This window comes from Bubalus bubalis, chromosome 21 (assembly GCF_019923935.1).
Source record: "Bubalus bubalis isolate 160015118507 breed Murrah chromosome 21, NDDB_SH_1, whole genome shotgun sequence".
NCBI lineage: Eukaryota > Metazoa > Chordata > Mammalia > Artiodactyla > Bovidae > Bubalus > Bubalus bubalis.
In genome coordinates, this window is record NC_059177.1 from 47,720,957 (window position 1) to 47,742,160 (window position 21,204).

The following is a 21,204-nucleotide window of genomic DNA, read 5'->3' on the forward strand; positions in this document are numbered from 1 at the left end:
AAACCACTAGACCATTCAGGTATGACCTAAATCAAATCCCTTATGATTATACAGTGGAAGTGAGAAATAGATTTAAGGAACTAGATCTGATAGATAGAGTGCCTGATGAACTATGGATGGAGGTTCGTGACATTGTACAGGAGACAGGGATCAAGACCATCCCCATGGAAAAGAAATGCAAAAAAGCAAAAAGGCTGTCTGGGGAGGCCTTACAAATAGCTGTGAAAAGAAGAGGAGCGAAAAGCAAAGGAGAAAAGGAAAGATATAAGCATATGAATGCAGAGTTCCAAAGAATAGCAAGAAGAGATAAGAAAGCCTTCCTCAGCGATCAATGCAAAGAAATAGAGGAAAACAACAGAATGGGAAAGACTAGAGATCTCTTCAAGAAAACTAGAGATACCAAGGGAACATTTGATGCAAAGATGGGCTCGATAAAGGACAGAAATGGTATGGACCTAACAGAAGCAGAAGATATTAAGAAGAGATGGCAAGAATACACAGAAGAACTGTACAAAAAAGATCTTTACGACCAAGATAATCACGATGGTGTGATCACTGACCTAGAGCCAGACATCCTGGAATGTGAAGTCAAGTGGGCCTTAGGAAGCATCACTACAAACAAAGCTAGTGGAGGTGATGGAATTCCAGTTGAGCTATTTCAAATCCTGAAAGATGATGCTGTGAAAGTGCTGCACTCAATATGCCAGCAAATTTGGAAAACTCAGCAATGGCCACAGGACTGGAAAAGGTCAGTTTTCATTCCAATCCCAAAGAAAGGCAATGCCAAAGAATGCTCAAACTACTGCACAATTGCACTCATCTCACACACTAGTAAAGTAATGCTCAAAATTCTCCAAGCCAGGCTTCAGCAGTATGTGAACTGTGAACTTCCAGATGTCCAAGCTGCTTTTAGAAAAGGCAGAGGAACCAGAGATCAAATGGCAAACATCTGCTGGATCATGGAAAAAAGCAAGAGAGTTCCAGAAAAACATCTATTTCTGCTTTATTGACTATGCCAAAGCCTTTGACTGTGTGGATCACCAGAAACTGTGGAAAATTCTGAAAGAGATGGGAATACCAGACCACCTGACCTGCCTTTTGAGAAACCTATATGCAGGTCAGGAAGCAACAGTTAGAACTGGACATGAAACAACAGACTGGTTCCAAATAGGAAAAGGAGTAGGTCAAGGCTGTATATTGTCACCCTGCTTATTTAACTTATATGCAGAGTACATCATGAGAAACGCTGGGCTAGAAGAAACACAAGCTGGAATCAAGACTGTCGGGAGAAATATCAATAACCTCAGATATGCAGATGACACCACCCTTATGGCAGAAGGTGAAAAGGAACTAAAAAGCCTCTTGATGAAAGTGAAAGAGAAGACTGAAAAAGTTGGCTTAAAGCTCAACATTCAGAAAATGAAGATCATGGCATCTGGTCCCCTCACTTCATGGGAAATAGATGGGGAAACAGTGGAAACAGTGTCAGACTTTATTTTTGGGGGCTCCAAAATCACTGCAGATGGTGATTGCAGCCATGAAATTAAAAGACGCTTACTCCTTGGAAGGAAAGTTATGACCAACCTAGACAGCATATTCAAAAGCAGAGACATTACTTTGCCAACAAAGGTCCGTCTAGTCAAGGCTATGGTTTTTCCAGTAGTCATGTATCGATGTGAGAGTTAGACTGTGAAGAAAGCTGAGCGCCGAAGAATTGATGCTTTTGAACTGTGGTGTTGGAGAAGACTCTTGCGAGTCCCTTGGACTGCAAAGGAGATCCAACCAGTCCATTCTAAAGGAGATCGGTCGTGGGTGTTCTTTGGAAGGAATGATGCTAAAGCTGAAACTCCAGTACTTTGGCCACCTCATGCGAAGAGTTGACTCATTGGGAAAGACTGATGCTGGGAGGGATTGGGGGCAGGAGAAGGGGACGAGAGAAGATGAGATGGCTGGATGGCATCACTGACTCGATGGATGTGAGTCTGAGTGAACTCCGGGAGTTGGTGATGGGCAGGGAGGCCTGGCGTGCTGCGATTCATGGGGTCGCAAAGAGTCGGACACGACTGAGCGACTGAACTGAACTGAACTGAGGGATAGACACACAAACCACCCATTAACACAAACCTGAGCGGTGAGGCGGCGCAACTACACTGACGCAGCCCAACTCCCGCCCCCTTAAAGGGCCAGATATTCCAGTGCCCCTCCTCCGCCGTACGAAAGCTGCCAATCAGCGAGCGAGTCACTCGGTGACGCCATCTTCTCGCGACGAAGTGGGTTGTCGGCGGCGTTTCCTGATGACAGAGCCCGTGCGCCGAGGCTATGGGCAGCCGGGAGGTGCTGGGCCAGGCGGCTCGGTTGGCCTCCTCGGGTCTGCTCCTTCAGGTACTCTGGGGGACCGGCCCCTGCCCGTCTTGCAGCCGGGGTTCACGGGGAGGCCCTCGGGCCTTTGAGAGCCCATTCCGGCTTGGACACAGCTAATACGGAGGGGTTTGGCGAGAGGCGGTGGCGCCTGAGAGGGGACACCTGGGCCCAGAGCTGGGAGACTGCAGACAAATCACTTTCCCCTTTGAGCATTCTCTTTCCCATATGGCAATAGGGGAGGGATGCCTTGGGTGCTCTAGAATATTTTTTTTAAGGCAGGGTTTTGTTTGTTTGTTTATGTTTTTATCCATGTCCCACTCCTTACCTCAAACAATTTTTTTCAAACTTTGACCCCCACTGAGTTCAGAGAGACAGTATGGCATAGCTAAGAACAGGGACCTGGGTTTACACAGGCCTGATTTGGAATCTTGGTTCTATCATGTGCTTGCTGCATGACCCAAGACTCCTCCTCATAAAATGGGAGTAATAACAGTACCTAGGTCATAAGATTGCTGTGAGACTGGGTGGGGCTTATATGGATAATTGTTACTTAACACAGTAGTATGTTGACTACATCTTCCTTCCGGCAGCATGACCATGGACAGATCACTTACTCTTCTTGGCCCTAATCTTTATCATCTGTCAGATGTGATACATGCCAGTTGATCCAAATGTTATCGTAAAGATTCTTTTAACCCTAGAACCAGGTCATTCTAAGTCATTTAGCCATGAAGTCAGGTCATTCATGTGTTTCATTTTTTCTCTGTCTTGCCCTTGAGCCTTTCAACCCTTACTCACAAAAGCCCTGAATCTACTCTCCGCCTTATTTTAGTGAGGCAGCTTTTCACGTGGAGGTTGAGAGAAAGAATCAGGCAGACCAGGGCTCACGTTAGGGCCTTGCCACTTGGCTAAGTGCCTGCCTTTGGTGAAAATCTCTTGACTTCTACAGTCATCAGTTTCTCATCTTAAGTGAGAATGATAATGCAACCTCATAATGTCATTAGGCATATTGTAAATACTTACTAAATGTTAGCTGTTTTTATTATGGTAATACGAACTTTTAAAATGGTCATTGTAGGAGTGAAATGAGACGAGCTACGTAAGGCACATAGAATTCCTTGCACAAATATGCACTTAGTTAGCTATTCATGTAACCCTAAATTAGGTGAATCCCAAGTTACTTAGTTGTATTTCTTTTCTATTTCAGCACATTGATAGCTGTTTGAATTCAGTACTTTATCCATAATGTTGATTCTTCAACCTTTGACGATATCTTACTACTGAGATTGGCTTCATAAAAAGAAAACAAGTCATAGCAGAAAAGCCCCTAGCCTAGGAGTCTGATAGCCTTAGCCATAAGGTCAAGCTGGGTCATTTGCTTTTCGTGTGGCAAATCCCTTTGCTCTGAGACTTACTTGCTTCCTGTGCATTTACCTGGTTGCTTTTAGGGATCAGCTAATTAACAGGTGTGAAAGGGCTTTTTAGAAAAAACTATCAAGTCCTTTACAAAGTTAAATGAAGACTGTGTTGCTAAGAAGGGCCACAATATGGAGCAAATATGGGGAATGTGAACAACCTTATATTCATTAGCTCAAACCTGAACTTAAGCCAACTAAGTATGGATATGGCCTGAGACATTAAGTTTATTAGCAACAATAACTTTGAAGTTAACATAAATGTGTTTATGTGGTTATTTATTTTTTTGGTCACAGCATGTGGGATCTTAGTTCTCCAACCAAGGATGGAAGCCACATGCCTTGCACTGGTAGCGTTGAGTCTTAACCACTGGACCACCAAGAAGTCTGTGTGTGTGTGTGTGTGTAATAGCCATAATGTTTAGGTTTCTTGGAGTGTTTTAATTCAATCTTGTGTGCTTTTTCAAATTACAGTGCAGGCACTTGAGGCACAGTAGTTTTGCAATTACACTCTGTTCTGCAAGAATTTGAGTTTATTGCCTGTCTTCACTCTGAGCCAGCCATAGTGAAATTATTAATTCCTTTTATTGTATGCATTTTTCAAAAATGCTTTCACTTCTGTGGTGTTGTTTGGTCCTTGTTATCAACTCTGTGAGACAGATAGCCTCATTTGACGGGGATGAAAATTGAGGCTTACAAAAATTTGAAGACAAGTTTAGCTAAATGGTGAGTTGAGATGCTGAGCTGAGAAAACTTTTTCTGTTAAGAGCTACATGAATTTGTTCCAAATCTCTAAAACTGAATACAGAATTTGGTGTCTTATGTATGTACCTGCATCTTTCTCAGGAGAGGCTACTGAGCTTTCCTGAGATTTTCAAAAGGTCATCTTGGACTCCATAAAGATTAACATTGTGATGTCTTGGCTTTGGAGACCTTGCTGCTTTGTGACACTTTGGGGACCATGTTAGACTGCAGTGTCCCTTTTGGTCATACCTTTTCCCAGAGATATACTGTGGGAAATATCACTGCGGTCCATTGGCATACTTCAGTTGAATCTTCCAGATAATAACTGTTCACGTGTAACTCAGAGTGCTTGACACAGAAGTGATCTGTCATTCGCATCATTTGCTGGAGTGCCCTTGAGTTACACCCGTGGGGCTGCGAGGCTGCAGGGGGGCGTCACTTAGTGAGGCTTGCACCCCAGCCAGTATCCTCATTTGGCAACCTCATTTAATCACAGCCTGTTTTTGTCTGTCTCATGGGAAGAATTCTTTGTTCAGGTGTTTTTTTTGAATTGAGAGGCTTGAAAATCTTGGGGCATTTCCTTTTTCAATGGCATTAGCTAGACTGTTTTCCTTTTCCCTCTGTTTTATATTATTGCAGTTGTTGAAAAGATATTTCGTCTCCTCTTTGGAAAGTGGCGAATATTCAGTAAATGCATATAGCCTTTTCTGCTTCCTAATTGACAAAACGAAAGTTCAAAGAGACTCAACGTCAGTATCAGATCCTTAGGTATTACTAAGCAGAAAAGAAGGAGACATTAGACTCCATGATTCCTGCTAAGTCTGCTGTATCATGCAGGCTTCCACTTGCTAAGTGCATGCTCTTTCTAAATAGGTTGGAGTGGGGGCCATTGTGAAGCACTAACTAGAATTCCCTTTTTGCCCACTGGAGTGCCTGACTTTGAACCTGAAGAAATTCAGTGAATCTGTCACAGCTTCCCTCTTATCAGTAAACTAGGGAGACTTCCAAGCACCTTGGGTTCTTTGACCATTGCACACGAGTGCCAAGAGACCCCAAGGAATGAGATTTCAGAAGCAGTACAGACCGCTTGAACGTTTTAGAAAGAATCTCTCTGACAAGGCTTCTTATGTCATTACATTAAGAAGAACAGCCATCTTGTGTTCATTTCAGCAAAGTAAACCTTCCCAATATAGTTTATTCTTATGTATTTGTCTTCTTTTTTTGGTAGGTGTTGTTTCGATTAATCACCTTTGTCTTGAATGCATTTATTCTTCGCTTCCTATCGAAGGAAATCATTGGCATAGTGAATGTCAGGTAAGAAGGAGTGTACCCTGGCGTTGTCCACAGCTCACATCCCAAGTTGGGTTTTCTTCAAACTTTGTACCTGTGTGTCACCCTCAGATTCTAGAAGCCTGGACCTTTACCAGAAGCAGAGTGTTTTAGGAGTGGGCAGAAGAGAAGCGTGTGGGGTTTGGGGGATGAGCGGGCGATGTTGCTTTTAATGGACCCATGGTGTGTTTTCCATTAGCTGCCTCCAAATGCACATTTCTCTGCCAGCTCTTCCGCTGTGCCTGCTCTTAGAACCCAGGAGAGGAGTGGGAGTAATTCCCTGCAAACTCCAACTCAGGTATAATCCTGTGTTCTTGTCCTGCTGACAGCAAAGGAAGCAGGAGTTCTGCAGATCGTGAAGATGTGCTTTGTAATTGCAGGGCCAGAGCAGCCACCTTCCCTCCCTCAGTGAATTTTATAATTGGAAAGTGTCAGTGGGATGAGAACTGAGTCCTTGTCATCAGTTCCTCGGAGGCTCTTAGAAAGCCAGCTTGCTTTGTCTTTTAGACTGTGTTTCTTCTACTCTCCTCCTGTCTGTTCATGGACACCCACACATATTCTGTCTTCACAAATGACACAAAAGTATATGAAGCGATGTGCGTGCTCAGTATAGCTCAGGTTCTCAGGTGTGTCTTCACATTCTGGTAAACAAGACAGTATGTTCCAGACAGCATTCTGCATCTATAATAATACTTCCTGAACATATGCTCTTGGTGCTGTTCTCGGAGCTTTAATGAAGGCTCTCAAACTTTGGTGGGCAAAGGAATCCTCTGGTGAGCTTTGCACTAGGTGGGGCTGAGGAGGTGCCTGGGAACTGCACTTTGACAGTTTTTTCAGGTGATTTTGAAGTAGGGGCCATACTTTGAGAAATGCTGAGGTAAAAATAGGAAGGAAGAGGGCCAAGGTCTCTTATGTGCTCAGACTTTAAAGCAGTTTGGGCCTCTGCCCAGCTGGCCTTCCCGATTGCCAGATCCCTGCACCGACAGCCCTTGTCTGGCCTGTCCACCTGCTTAAGTTACGGTTCACTCTCATCTGGGCTGGCGCACTGAGTTGCAGGATGGTCCTTGGGCAACCTCAGGTACCTTTGCCCTGGGCCATCCCCACTCTGGCTTCATCCAGGTCACTGCCTGCTGAGAAAAGGGCACCATAGCTACTCTTTGCTAAGGTGCAGGAGGATCCACCTAGGTGCTGCCCTCCAGGAAGGATACAGACAGGCCTTGGTCCTCTGGGTTACAGCAGCCCCAGTCATGGCTGCCAGCCTCGTTGCCTGCATTGAGATTGTCCACCCAGGAGAGCCTCAACTTCTTTCACAGGGGCCATTAGGTCACCAGTGTCAGGGTGGCCAGGAGGCCCTCTGTGTGGGGTCATATCTTGTCTTTTTTTCCTCCTTATGGTCAGAGCCACACCTCTGCATAGGCACAGGCTGCAGCCTGTGGGGGCCGCTGTGGCAGTTTCTCTCCTGGGCATAACTCTCTGTGGGCACACACTCATATGTCCCTTATTGGGTTCCTAACTCTGTTACTGTGTGGGTCCAATTAGTTGGGGAAGAGGCTTCTGTAAGAAACCATTGCTCCTCCACATCACCACCAAGATAACTGAGACCTTTCCTCCTCCCGGTTGCTGGAAAATCCCCGAAGTTGTCTCTATGAAAAAACTACACATCCTATTGATTTCTGCTTTTCCTTGATAGGCTAACACTGCTTTACTCGACCACCATCTTCCTGGCCAGAGAGGCCTTCCGTAGAGCGTGTCTGAGTGGGGCCGCCCAGCGAGACTGGAGCCAGACTCTCAACCTCCTGTGGCTCACGTGAGTTGTGCTTTGGCCGCAGACAGTTTCACGGAGGCAAGTGTAGTAAGTGTGAGAAGTTAAATAGATTTCTTGCCTAAAGCTGAATAGTCTCCAGCTTGGGTTTTGCAATGGACTTCTGGGCTATTGGCATGGGGCAGGAAGTGGAGGACGTCTGTGTGAAGGAGCTTCCCTGGATGTTTTCTCTCAGGACAGTCAGGAGCCAGGAGAAGGCTTTGGGTGGGGGTTTCTATGCCACGTTTCTAGCCCCATTTCTACCCGTTTCAGCCTCAGAAACAACAGAGGTTGTTTCTGCTTTTTTGATTCCCACTGAGCCTGTGCCATCTTTTTTATTCCTAACCATTTCTCTTTACAGTGTTTTCTGATCTTTTAACAGCCACTTAATATTTTTTGAAAGCCTTTGAATTGTTTCTTTGTATCTTTCCTCCATTTTGTTTTGTTGATTTCACTTCTGAGCCTTTTAGACTATTCTTGAGGACCAAGTATATCAGCTAAAAATTGTAATGGCTCTTCTGCAGTTTAGATCCTGCCTGGAGGGCTGGTGGTTCAAATGGTTTCCCAGTCCTTCCCTTGCATAACTCTTTATTACCTCATGGAGGTGACTGTTGTAAGGGCTGGTAGGTGATTATTTTATTAGAGGAATGACTGTTAGCCACCCAGTCATGCTGAAGAGCCTTCTGGTCACACCTGAAGGGATACTGTGCACTGGACTACCAGTTATTTGAAGTGTAAGACCAGCTCTATACCATCCTTTAGTCGTTCTAAGTGAAAACAGCAGGCGCTTCTGGGAGTTGTAAGTCAGTGTAACACAGTGGGTAGGAGCAGGCTTTGGAGTTAGGTCAGGATTGAGTCCTGCTTCTGCCCGTGACTAGCCGTTTAAGACCTTGGCCGAACTACCCAGTGCCTGTCAGCCTTAGTTTCTTCATCTGTGAGTGGGGGTAATGACAGAGTAGTATGGTGAGGACTCAGTGAGATGCACGGGCTGAATCATAGTGCCTGGCATGTGGTAAGTGCTGGAATAAGTGGTAGCTGTTTTTATCATGACTATATTTCTTTTCTGTTCAGTGTTACTATTTTAATATATATTTATTTTTATTGTTATATTTAGCATATTAAAAGACATTTTTTTCCCTTTTCTAGAGTCCCTTTGGGTGTGTTTTGGTCCTTGTTCCTGGGCTGGGTCTGGCTACAGTTGCTCGAAGTGCCTGATCCTCACATCGTCCCCAACTATGGAACTGGAGTGGTGGTGTTTGGCTTCTCAGCAGTGGTGGAACTTCTGGGAGAGCCCTTCTGGGTCTTGGCACAAGCACATATGTTTGTCAAGCTCAAGGTCAGTGTGCTTTCTGCTGTGAATGAGAAATGAGAAGAATAAACGAAAGAGTGGTTTTTTAAAAATGCTTTTATAAGAGAGAATGCTCTTCAAATTTCCATGTAAAATATATTTGAAAAAAGGTAACATAATCAGTTTAGTTCATTCACTTGAGATTTGTCAGATGGGCTTGGTTGAAATTTACCTCTGCTGCACTATTAATGAAGAACAGGTTTGCTAATAGAGAAGTTACTAGTTTAAATAAGAATTTAAGAGGGCCATAGAGGTTTTTCAGGTTTTCCTAGTGATTCTATTTAATTGTATAATAATATTAACTTTTCATCTTTTAAAGTGTATTATTTGATAGCCAGGACATGGAAGCAACCTAGATGCCCATCAGCAGATGAATGGATAAGAAAGCTGTGGTACATATACACAATGGAGTATTACTCAGACATTAAAAGAATACATTTGAATCAGTTCTAATGAGGTGGATGAAACTGGAGCCTATTATACAGAGTGAAGTAAGCCAGAAAGAAAAACACCAATACAGTATACTAACGCATATATATGGAATTTAGGAAGATGGTAACAATAACCCTGTGTACGAGACAGCAAAAGAGACACTGATGTATAGAACAGCCTTATGGACTCTGTGGGAGAGGGAGAGGGTGGGAAGATTTGGGAGAATGGCATTGAAACATGTAAAATATCATGTATGAAATGAGTTGCCAGTCCAGGTTCGATGCACGATACTGGAGGCTTGGGGCTGGTGCACTGGGACGACCCAGAGGGATGGAATGGGGAGGGAGGAGGGAGGAGGGTTCAGGATGGGGAACACATGTATACCTGTGGCGGATTCATTTTGATATTTGGCAAATCTAATACAGTTATGTAAAGTTTAAAAATAAAATAAAATTAAAGCAAAAAAAAAAAAGTGTATTATTTGATACATACAAAACAATTTAGTATATAGTATATAAATCTTAAAGATCCTTGAACCTACTACCCAACCCAAGGAATAGAGCAGTATTTTTTTTTTTTTAATTAAAAAAATTTTTAATGTGGACCGTTTTTAGTTTTGGGTAGCCATTCCCTTCTATAGGCTGTCTTCCCAAACCACTGATCGAACACAGGTCTCCTGCACTGCAGGCAGATTCTTTACTGTCTGAACCACCACCAGGGAAGTGATACATACAAAACAACATAGTGTATAGCATATATATAAATCTTAAAGATCCATGAACCTACTACTCAACCCAAGAAATAGAGCAGTATTTTTTTTTAATTACAAAAATTTATAATGTGGACCATTTTTAAAGTCTTTATTGAATTTGTTAAAGTTTTGCTTCTGTTTTATGTTTGGTGTTTTGGCCAAAAGGCATGTGGGATCTTAGCTCCCCTACTAGGGATCAAACCCACTGCATTAGAAGGTGAATCCTTAATCACTGAACTGCCAGGGAAGTCCCAAAGTAGAACATTATAAATACTGTGTCCAACCATATTACCCACCCACCCCTACCACCAGGATAAACATTATCCAAGATTGTCTGGGATTCCTTTGCCTCTTTAGTTTTAATAATGTCTCTAAAGTATACCCTTCACTATGGGTTTGCAGGTGATTGCTGAGAGCCTGTCAGTAATCCTCAAGAGTGTCCTGACAGCCCTTCTTGTGCTGTGGTTGCCTCACTGGGGGCTGTACATTTTCTCTTTGGCCCAGGTAAGAGTTATGACTTTTAAATTAACTTCTGTATAATCTCTGTTTCTCCATCTGTTTTTTACTTCTTGTTCTTGTTACTGTGTGGTTTACATTTGCAGTATTCATGCATGTGGAGAAAGCTGTAAGTTCTAGAAAGATGGTCTTGGCACTGCTTCTCCTCTGGCTGCCACGTCTGTCCAAGGCCGGATGTCCCCACTGTGAGGGGAACATGAAAGCTTGTTCTCATACATGAAAGCTTCTTTAGATGTTCTGTGGGCAAGCCTGTATCAAACTGGTCTTTGATTGTCTGACAGTCTTCTGGAGGAGAAAAAAAAGCAGCAAGGGGGTGGGGTAGGAATCAAATTGTCTGTTATTTTCCCTGAATTTCAATCAATTGTTTTCAGAATAGCAGGAATCTCTGCCATGCCTCTTTTAAACTTAGATTGAAATCTCTCCTAATTCAGAGGGCGTGAATCAAGTCATAGGAGGTATGTTTTCAGTTTTAGCAGTTTTGGCTTCAATTCTATCCCATTCTCTAGTTCTAATTCATCTTTCTAGTTCTATTAAATATATAACTTATTTTTTTGTTGTTGTTGTTGAGTTGTTTTTGTTGTTTAGTCACTAAATCATGTCCCTGACTCTTTGTGACCCCATGGACTGTAGCCTGCCAGGCTCCTCTGTCCATGGAATTTTCCAGGCAAGAATACTGGAGTGGGTTGCTATTTCCTTCTCCGGGGGATCTTCAGGACCCAGAGATCGAACCCATATCTCCTGCTTGGCAGGTGGATTCTTTACCACTGAGACACCTGGGAAGCCCCCCATAGCTAGACTATAGGTGCTAATTTAAAAAATGAAACCTAAGATCAAATAGTTATCAGACCATCTCATAGTTGAAATTAATTTGTAATTTTTCTTAATATATTGGAAAGCAAGTTAAAATTCTTAGTAATGATTTATGTGAAAATGTTTTCCTGTGTCCTAGGGAAAAATTGCAGATATTTCTGTGGAACATAGAAGAGCTAGATTTAAAATTGTAGATTAAGAATGAGAACTGCTTCCTAAAAGCAGCTTGCAACAATTGCGTGTTTTAGAAATGTTACTTCTGATTATTTTTGCCACCGTTTATTAGATCTAGAACTGCCATTCTCAATGTTCATCATTGTTTGTGATGTACTCTCCCTAATAGGATTGGAGGGTCATAGAGATGCCCAGTTATTGGTTGACTCTTCTTGGGAAAGGTACTTGCATTATGATTTTCTGATTGTTGTAGCTCCCACCCAGGGTACGTCATAGATCATAGGTCAGCTAGGCCAGTTCTGAGTTTGAGTTTTATTGGCATCCTTATCATAAGACTTGTGGAAGTTCTTCTCTGGGACATTGTCTGTCAGTCTCTGTGGGAGAGGTTGAAGAGCTAACAGCATCTCATATCAGCAGGGGAGCCCCACCTATGGCGCTGGGATTCCCCTTTCTCCAGCTTACCTCCCGGTTCCTCCTGAAGCAGGTCCCTCAACCCTTGGCATCATGACTCAAATAAAAAGAGTCAGTCTAGAATGATAAAGCGGAGAAGGCAATGGCACCCCACTCCAGTACTCTTGCCTGGAAAATCCCATGGATGGAGGAGCCTGGAAGGCTGCAGTCCATGGGGTTGCTGAGAGTCGGACACGACTGAGCGACTTCACTTTCACTTTTCACTTTCATGCATTGGAGAAGGCAATGGCAACCCACTCCAGTGTTCTTGCCTGGAGAATCCCAGGGATGCGGGAGCCTGGTGGGCTGCTGTCTATGGGGTCGCAGAGTCGGACACGACTGAAGCGACTTAGCCTAGCCAGCCAGAATGATAAAGAACTCTCACAATTCAATAACAAAAGACAAACCACCCCAGAAGTGGCTCAAGGACTTGAATAGATATTTCTCCAAAGAAGATATATAAATAAGCCCATGAAAAGATGCTCAGCATCATTAGTCATTGCTGCTGCTGCTGCTAAGTCGCGTCAGTCGTGTCCGACTCTCTGCGACCCCAGCGACGGCAGCCCACCAGGCTCCCCCGTCCCTGGGATTCTCTAGGCAAGAACACTGGAGTGGGTTGCCATTTCCTTCTCCAATGCATGAAAGTGAAAAGTGAAAGTGAAGTCGCTCAGTCGTGTCCGACTCCTAGCGACCCTGTGGACTGCAGCCCACCAGGCCCCTCCATCCATGGGATTTTCCAGGCAAGAGTACTGGAGTGGGTTGCCATTGCCTTCTCCATCATTCGTCATTAGGCAGATGTAAATCAAAACCATGATGAGATACTGTTTTGCACCCTCTAGGATGGCAGTTATCAAAAAGCTAGGAAATAGCAGATGTTGTTGAAGATATGGAGAAATTGGAATACTCATACGTTGCTGGTAGAAATGTAACATGGTGCAGCTGCTTTAGAAAACAATTTAGCAGTTCCCCAAAATGTTAAACATAGAACTGCCACATAATCCGGCAATTCTACTCCTAGATATATAACCCAAAAGAATTGAAGACAGGTGATCAAACAAAAGTTTATATACAGATGTTTGTAGTAATACTATTCACAATAGTCAAAAGATGGAAGCAACCAAATGTTCATCAGTTGATAAATGGATAAACAAAATATGGTATATCTATAGAGTATTATTCAGCTGTAAAAATGAAATACTGATATGTGCTACGATGTAAATGAACCTTGAAAGCATTATGCTACGCATATATATGGAATTTAGAAAGATGGTAACAATAACCCTGTATGCTGCTGCTAAGTCGCTTCAGTCGTGTCTGACTCTGTGCGACCCCATAGACGGCAGTCCACCAGGCTCCTCCGTCCCTGGGATTCTCCAGGCAAGAATACTGGACTGTATACGAGGCAGCAAAACAGACACTGACGTATAGAACAGTCTTTTGGACTCTGGGAGAGGGAGAGAGTGGGAATTGGGATTTGGGAGAATGGCACTGAAACGTGTATAATATCATATATGAAATGAGTCACCAGTCCAGGTTTGATGCACGATACTGGATGCTTGGAGCTGGTGCACTGGGATGACCAAGAGGGATGGTACGGGGAGGGAGGAGGGTTCAGGATGGGGAACACGTGTATACCTGTGGTGGATTCATGTTGATATATGGCAAAACCAATACAATATTGTAAAGTTAAAAAAAAAAAAAGGCATTATGCTAAGTGAAAGAAACCAGGCAGTAAAGGCCACCCATTATATAATTCCATTAATATATAATGTCCAGAGTAAGTCCATAGAGACGGAAAGCAGATTAGTGGTTATCAGGGGATGGAAGAATGGAGAGTGACTGCTTAATGGGCCAAGAATTTCCTTTTAGAGTGATGAAAAATGTTCTGGAATTAGATAGTGGTGGTGGTTATACAACACTGTGAATGTACTAAAAACCACTGCATTGTATGCTGTAAAATGATTAAAATGGTCAACGTTATGTGAATTTTTCCTCAATTAAAAGGAGGGGCAGGGATCCTGTAGTTAGGATACTCTGTGAAGAGACTGTTGCTCCTCCCCAGGCTCTGGTCAGCGGGAAGGTGACAGAGGCAGGAAAGGGGGCTGGAAAAGGTGCTTGTTACAGAGGACGTTGGCATTAGATGGCGTGGCTCCCACAGCACTGCTTGTGTCTTAAAGGGTTTGAGGCATGAAAGAAGGAGGGCGGGTGGAAGGTCTGTCCTCAGGCGTGGATGGGTTTGGAAAGCAGAGGGCCTACACCTGCTAAATCCAGACTCCTCTTAGTCCTTGATGTGTGCCTTTTTTACACGATAAGCCTTGGTATTTCCAGATTGAAAGTGGTGCCTGGAGATCCCAGTCCTTCTTGAGCTACTGTGCAATGCTGTTCTCAGGCTGAGAGTGGAGAAGGGAACTTGTAAAAAGGGGTTCTTGGGATACTTCTCCCCAACCTGCAGACAAAACCCCAGGCTGCTGCTTCTCACCAGAAGCCATCTTTCTGTCTCAGATGGAAAGAGGGAGGGGTTGTGGGGCCTTTTATCTCCTCTTCCCTCCCAGTCCTGTGGTAGCTCTTGCCCTGCCCATGCACTGGGCAGAGAGGAGAGCCAGCAGCTCAATTCTGCTTTTTAATCATAATGTCACAGGTTTCCAGGGTTCGTGGAAAATCCCCAGCCCTGGATGATGGCACATCCCTGGATATTAGCACAGCCAGGACACGTGGATCCTCACGGTGTGCTGTCTAGGTGGGAAAGCTGTCCCTTTGGCCAGATACAAATCTCTGAGAACTCTGACGTTGCTGCGTGGTTGCCCTAGTGGGTGTCTGTCATGGAAGTTATGTTCTGCCTGCCTGGAAGAACTATTCTCCCAGTCAGGTGGAGTGTTGTGATGCCTTCCCCAGAGATGCTGCAGTGGAGCTGAGTGTTAGTGACTAGTACTGTTTTCCAGAAGGTGAGTCATTGCTCAATAGAAAGTACAGTTAATTAAGACAGTTCTATTTCTTGACTGGCCTTTAAGGTCAAATCTAGAGGCACATCTTAGTTATGGTGGTCGTGGTGGTGGTTTAGTTGCTGAGTTCGTAGCCCGCCAGATTCCTCTGTCCATGGGATTTCCCAGGCAAGAATCCTGGAGTAGGTTGCCATTTCCTTCTCCAGCAGATTTTTAGGACCCAGAGATTGAACCCTCATCTCCTGCATTGGCAGGTGGATTCTTTACCAGTGAGCCACCCAGAAAACCCCTTCTTAATTATGCTTACATTAAAAGTGTAATTAAAACCCACTGTTTTCTTTTTTTCAGCTTTTCTATACTGCACTTCTGGTGCTCTGCTATGTTACTTACTTTGCAAAGGTGTTGGGCTCCCCAGAATCAGCCAGGCAACAAGCTCTTCCTGTCTCCAGCATGACAGATCTGTTACCCAGTATGACAAGAAGCAGAGTAAGTAATGTATTTTGTCTCTTATCATTTTAATCACAGATGCTGTTTATCCTTGAGGGAAAGAAATGACAATTTATTGTTTATAGTTACAATAACAAAGATAATTTGATAACTCACGTTTATGAAGTGCCTGTTATGTGCTCAGCCAAGGTTTCTAAATCTTGGCACTAATGACAATTTGTGTTGCATGTTTTTTTTTTTTTAATTAAAAAAAATTTTTATTGAAATGTAGATAATTTATAATGTTGTGTTTCAGGTGTACGGTACAGTGATTCAGTTATAGATAGATAACGTATATATGCACATATATATATATTTGTTGTTTAGTTGCTAAGTCATGTCCAACTCTTTTGTGGCCCCATGGCCTTTAACCTGCCAGGCCCCTCTGTCTCTGGGATTTGGAGTGGGTTGCCATTTCATTCTCCAGGGTGGGCCACATAATTTTTGTTGTGGGGGCTGTCCTTTGCATTGTAGGATGTATAGCGGCGTTCTGGATCTTTACCCACTAGATGCCAGTAACTACCACCCCTCAGTTGTAACAACCAAAAATATCTCTAGATGCTCCCCTGGGGGGCAAAATTGCCCCCAGATGCGAAACCCTCTGCCACTCCCTGTGCCAGATGATTTACATACTGTATTTAATGGTTACAGCAACTCTTTGGGGCTGACATTATTAGAGCTGAGGCTTAGCAACTAAATACCTGCCCGGGCTGGGGGTCAGAGTGAGGCCAGGAGCCGGATAGGCGTGACTCGCAGCAGAGCGCAGGCTCTCACCCCACGCTCTCGCTCTCTGTTCTGCTGCTGTCTCTTGGTTTTTCCGGGCCTGACCTCCAGCACGGGCAGTCTGGAGGTGCTGACGTAACCGAAGGCCCCTGCAGGGTTCCTTTGTCTAGTGTCAGGCCACTCTCTCAGATGATCTGCTTCCCCAGGTAGACAGTTGAGGCTTCCAGAGGCTGATGGGTGGGAGGGAGGCATAATCTCTTTCTACTCAACACTTCAACTCTCGGTCCATTTGACTTTTATCTCCCGACTCTTGTGGGGTCAGAGCTAGAGTCTCCAGCCCAGGAGTCGCGCCTGTGGTGTTTTACCACACTGCATCTGTGTGGTGGCCCTGTGACCTGCTCCGTCTGGGCTGATCCACTTTCTCTTTTTCTCGTACTTGTTTGTTCGCTGGAGGTGGTTCACTGAGTTGAGGTAAGGCTTCAGCTGGGCTTCTCCTTAAAGCTCTTCCATGATTACTTGAAAAATGTAATAAAGTATTTGGAATTCAAGTCTTAGAATGTTAGGAATCTTGTTGTACAACTTTTCAAGAAAAACCAGATATGATGTAACAAAGCCATGTATGTTCTTGTTAGAAGAGAGCTTTCCATTCTGATCTTACCTTTCACCTAAATCAGCATCACAGTTTTTGGATGCCATGGTGCCTTATCTGTAGGCTTAGTGGATCAGGACTCCAGATCTCTTCTCTTACCTGGAGCTCCCTGCCCACAGAGTGCATCTGAGAGTACAGAAAAGTTCTTCTCCTCGAGTATTCCCCAGGGCCCACCTGTACCAGGCCTGGCCAGCTTGTCGTATTGGGCCAGTGCCTATGCCCAGCAGTATTTTCAAGTGCAGCTTTTGCACTGTTAATACAGGCAGAGAGAAAAGAGGAAGAGTTGGACAAGTGTGTACTTAACCCTGTAATGGGCTCAGAACTCTGACCTTCAGTTTCCTTATATATCAAATGGGCATAATGAGTTGTTCAGTCGCTAAGGCGTGTCCAACTCAGCGACCCCATGGACTGCAGCACACTAGGCTCCCCTGTCCTTCACTAAGTAAGAGTACCTCCCTCCTAAGGTGGTTGTGAGAGCCAGATGAGACGGGGCACGTAAGGTGCTTAATGCTGTGGCCTGGCACGAGTGCTCATCCATAAATGACAGCCCACGCCGTCACCAGCACCTCACTGCTGCGCTCAGAGCTGGAGTAGCTCCACTGGAGCATCCTAGCCAGGCGGACACTGCTGACTGCTGAGAGTTCAGCGGCTTCATCTGTCCACCTGTTACGAAAGTACCCGTGCTCATACTGTTAGAGGCCTGAGCATGAGAAGGTCGAGTGTACCTTCAGTCTGTGGCAGCACTCCTCCTGACAGAGGAGCCCCTGCTTGGGTGCTCTCTGGGATACAAACACATAGGACGGTGACTGCTTAGCCTCAGGGAGCTTCCTGTGCATTTGGGAGGCAGTAGGTCTCCAGATCTCTGAGTTCTCACTTAAAAAAAAAAATTATCTATTTGACTGTCTCAGGTCTTAGTTACAGCATGCAAATTAGTTCCCTGACCAGAGATGGAACCCAGGGCCCCTGCATTGGGAGCATGATGTCTTAGCCACTGGACCTCCAGGACAGTCCCAGGGGTCCTCACTTTTAAGGTGAGATTACTGGTCTACACGACCCCTGATGCCCCTGTTAAAGACTTACAGAGTTCTGTGGAAGTATTTGAACTTTGTCAAAGAATTGTTTGTAATAACTGCCATTGACTGCATACTTACTCTGTGCCTGGCCCTAGGCTAAGCACTTGGACTTCTGTCCTTAAACCTCATAGTAACCCTATGAGGTAAATACTGCTGTCTCCCAATTCACAGATGAGAAAACAGGTTCAGAGGAGTTAGGTGATCCACCCCAAATCACACAGCTGGCTTTGGGCCCACTTCTTTCTAACTTCTGTTTGGGAAAAAACCTTAGTCTGTGTGTTTAATCTCTATGCTCTGAATTCGTCCAAAAGGAATTAGCTTATTGCCCAAAGTAATTATTTGTTTTACTTAAAGATTGGGAGGCTCCAGGTAGAGCAATTCATTATTTAAGTGTTTTTGTTTTTTGTTTTTTTGTTTTTTTTAAGAAAAGAAGTGAGCTGAATCTGAATGCAGTGGGTGCCTACACCAGCCTAACTTGACTCTCTGGAGCAGCTTTCTGTCCTGGGGGCTCCTTTGTACAAAACTGGTCAAACAAATTACATTTACTGTCAACTTGACCAAATTAGGAGATTTCTTTCCTCCTCTTATAGAATTTCATCTTCTTTAAAGATACTTATTTAGCCTTAAAATAATGACACTTCAAATAATGGCTGCCGTTTACATCTTTTGTACTCTTTGATACTTCTGAGTGGTTTAATATGCAAGATCAGCTAGTATGCAGGTAAAGCTGAGGAGTTTAACACAGCTGTCATGTACTGAGCAGTGTCTGTGTTAAGCACTGTACCAGGTGCCCTGGGTGGGGTCCCTGCGCTCAGAATTTGCACTGAAGTCCTGAGATAGGACTTCCTATCCCATTTTGTAGGTGAGAAAACTGAGGCTTAGCAAAGTTAAATATCTTGCCCATGGCCTTCATACTCCGTAAGTCAGGAGCTGTAGGGAATTCCCTGGCAGTCTGGTAGGTAGGACTCAGCTTCCACTGCAGGGGGCATGGGTTCGATCCTTGGTTGGGGAACTAAGGTCCTGCAAGCCACTTGGTGAAGTAAAAAAAAAAAAAGTGTCAGGAGCTGTAATTTGAGTTCTAGTCTCTGAGCTCAACTCTAAAACCTGAACCCTGCCACGAGGAGAGAAAAAGGTTTAAGATCAGGAGAAGGCAGTGGCAATCATCTGTCATTTTTCAAGTGATGAGGACAGTGGAGGGTGCATGGAAATGGGAGTGTGGACAAAGGGCAGTCAACAGCCCTGCAGCAAGAGGGAGAGAGAGGAGTGCCATGTAGAGTGTGGAGGTGATGGAGGGCAGGGGACAGGACCATGGCCCCTGTGACTCTTGACTGTGTGGGAAAGATGCAGCTGGTTGGACCATTGTAAGTCAAAGGGGTTTGGGAAGTGGAAGAGTAACTTAGGGTAAAATACAGTGAGCCCTGAGTTGTGATTCCAGACCTTCTCCAGAGGTACTACCCATCACTTTTCACCATCTGTACCTCAGTTTCTCCATCAGTACAGGGAGGCAGTGGAATGGTTTGTTGGTCAGGGGATTCTAGAGAAATTCACAGCTGGATAGACCGGCTCAGCTAGATTTCGTGAAAGGGGCCTCTTTTGACCTTTCCAAGTGACAAATCCATTCAGAACAGTAAAATCCCTAAGAATGCACTTCTTTTTCTACCACTTAGCAGATGCCTCTGAGTAGAAACCTAATCTCTGCTCAAACTTCCTGCCTCTCTATCATTAATGAGCATTTTGGAATTAGTAAGCAGTGTGGCCATTCCTTCTAAACCATGGGTCCATTTAAGCTGAAGGCATTAGGAGGAAGGAATGCTCAAGTATGAGCTTGCAGATCAGATACACTCTCATGATAGCACTCTCCTAAAGAAATTTTTTTTTTTTAAGGGCTTGGAGAAGGAATTGGCAACCCACTCCAGTGTTCTTGCTTGGAGAATCCCAGGGACGGGGGAGCCTGGTGGGCTGCCCTCTATGGGGTTGCACAGAGTCGGACACGACTGAAGCAATTTAGCAGCAGCAGCAGCAGCAGCCACCCTCCCAAACCAAATCACAGCCTGACCGGCAAGTAGGCTTCATAGAAGCCTGGTGGACACACTGTAACTGTTCATTTCCTTTGAAAAGAGCACAGTTACTACTTTGTAGACCACACACCTCGCCCCTCCAGAGAGCCACCCGGCATGGAGAGGGCAGAGTGTGAGAGAGAGAAGGTGCTGTGCTCTGGCTCCCAGGAAGCCAGCTATGGGCAGGATCAGTGTACGTCATCAGAGAATGATGTGGTCCACAGTGCCCCCTAGTGGCTTAGGGAGGTCTGGCACTCTGTTCTGGGAAAAGTAAATGTTCAATTTCCTTCTCAGTTCATTCAGTTCAGTCGTTCAGTCGCTTAGTCGTGTCCAGCTCTTTGCTACCCCATGGACTGCAGCACGCCAGGTTTCCCTGTCCATCACCAGCTCCGGGAGCTTGCTTAAACTCATGCCCATCGAGTCGGTGATGCCATCCAACCATCTCATCCTCTGTCATCCCCTTCTCTTGCCTTTAATCTTTCCCAGCACCAGGGTCTTTTCCAGTGAGTTAGTTCTTTGCATCAGGTGGCCAAAGTATTGGAGTTTCAGCTTTAGCATCAGTGCTTCCACTGAATATTCAGGACTGATTTCCTTCTCATGACGAAAATTTACCCCTGGACTATAGCTACCCTGGCATTGGCTCCTGGTCCAGTGATGCACTGAAGTCAGTGTGGTTTGGAAAGATTCAAAACTACCTTCCAAATAGGAAAGAAAGGTTCTGAAACAAAGGGGTGATAAGATTTGAGGACTGGAAATGACCCTTGTTTTAAAGGGTGCTCTAAACTTGCTCTGTCGTAAATGGTAGGCAACAGCCACATGTGGCTGCAGAGCTTTTGGAATTGAGCTGTCAGTGCCCTCAATGCACATTGGATTTCAGAGAACTAATATAAAAAATAATATGAAATGCTTCTAGTATTTCTTTTCATGTTGCCATGATAATATTTAAGGTTTAATCAAAGATTTTAAAGTGACTTTTACCAGTTTCTTTACTCATCACTGTAGGATGCTAGAAAACGTAAAACTATATTGTGGCATGCATTATATTTCTACAGAAATACAATGTCCACTACATAGATGGACTTTGGGCCAAGATCAGGGGCCCATGTGACTGGGACAGGTTCCATAGCTAAAGTCGACATTTTGGAG

General features: G+C 44.5%; 1 protein-coding gene across 1 annotated transcript in view; it reads left to right on the top strand.

Annotated features, from left to right (window-relative positions):
* Positions 1-2,232: 2,232 nt before the first annotated feature.
* RFT1 (RFT1 homolog) overlaps positions 2,233-21,204 on the top strand; it is a 40,573-nt gene continuing 21,601 nt past the window's right edge. The window contains exons 1-6 of the mRNA XM_025272507.3: positions 2,233-2,382; positions 5,749-5,834; positions 7,540-7,656; positions 8,797-8,986; positions 10,584-10,685; positions 15,419-15,556. Of these exons, the coding sequence (XP_025128292.1) occupies positions 2,320-2,382; positions 5,749-5,834; positions 7,540-7,656; positions 8,797-8,986; positions 10,584-10,685; positions 15,419-15,556 (696 nt within the window). The 5' untranslated portion in view covers positions 2,233-2,319. The remainder of the gene's footprint in view (positions 2,383-5,748; positions 5,835-7,539; positions 7,657-8,796; positions 8,987-10,583; positions 10,686-15,418; positions 15,557-21,204) is intronic.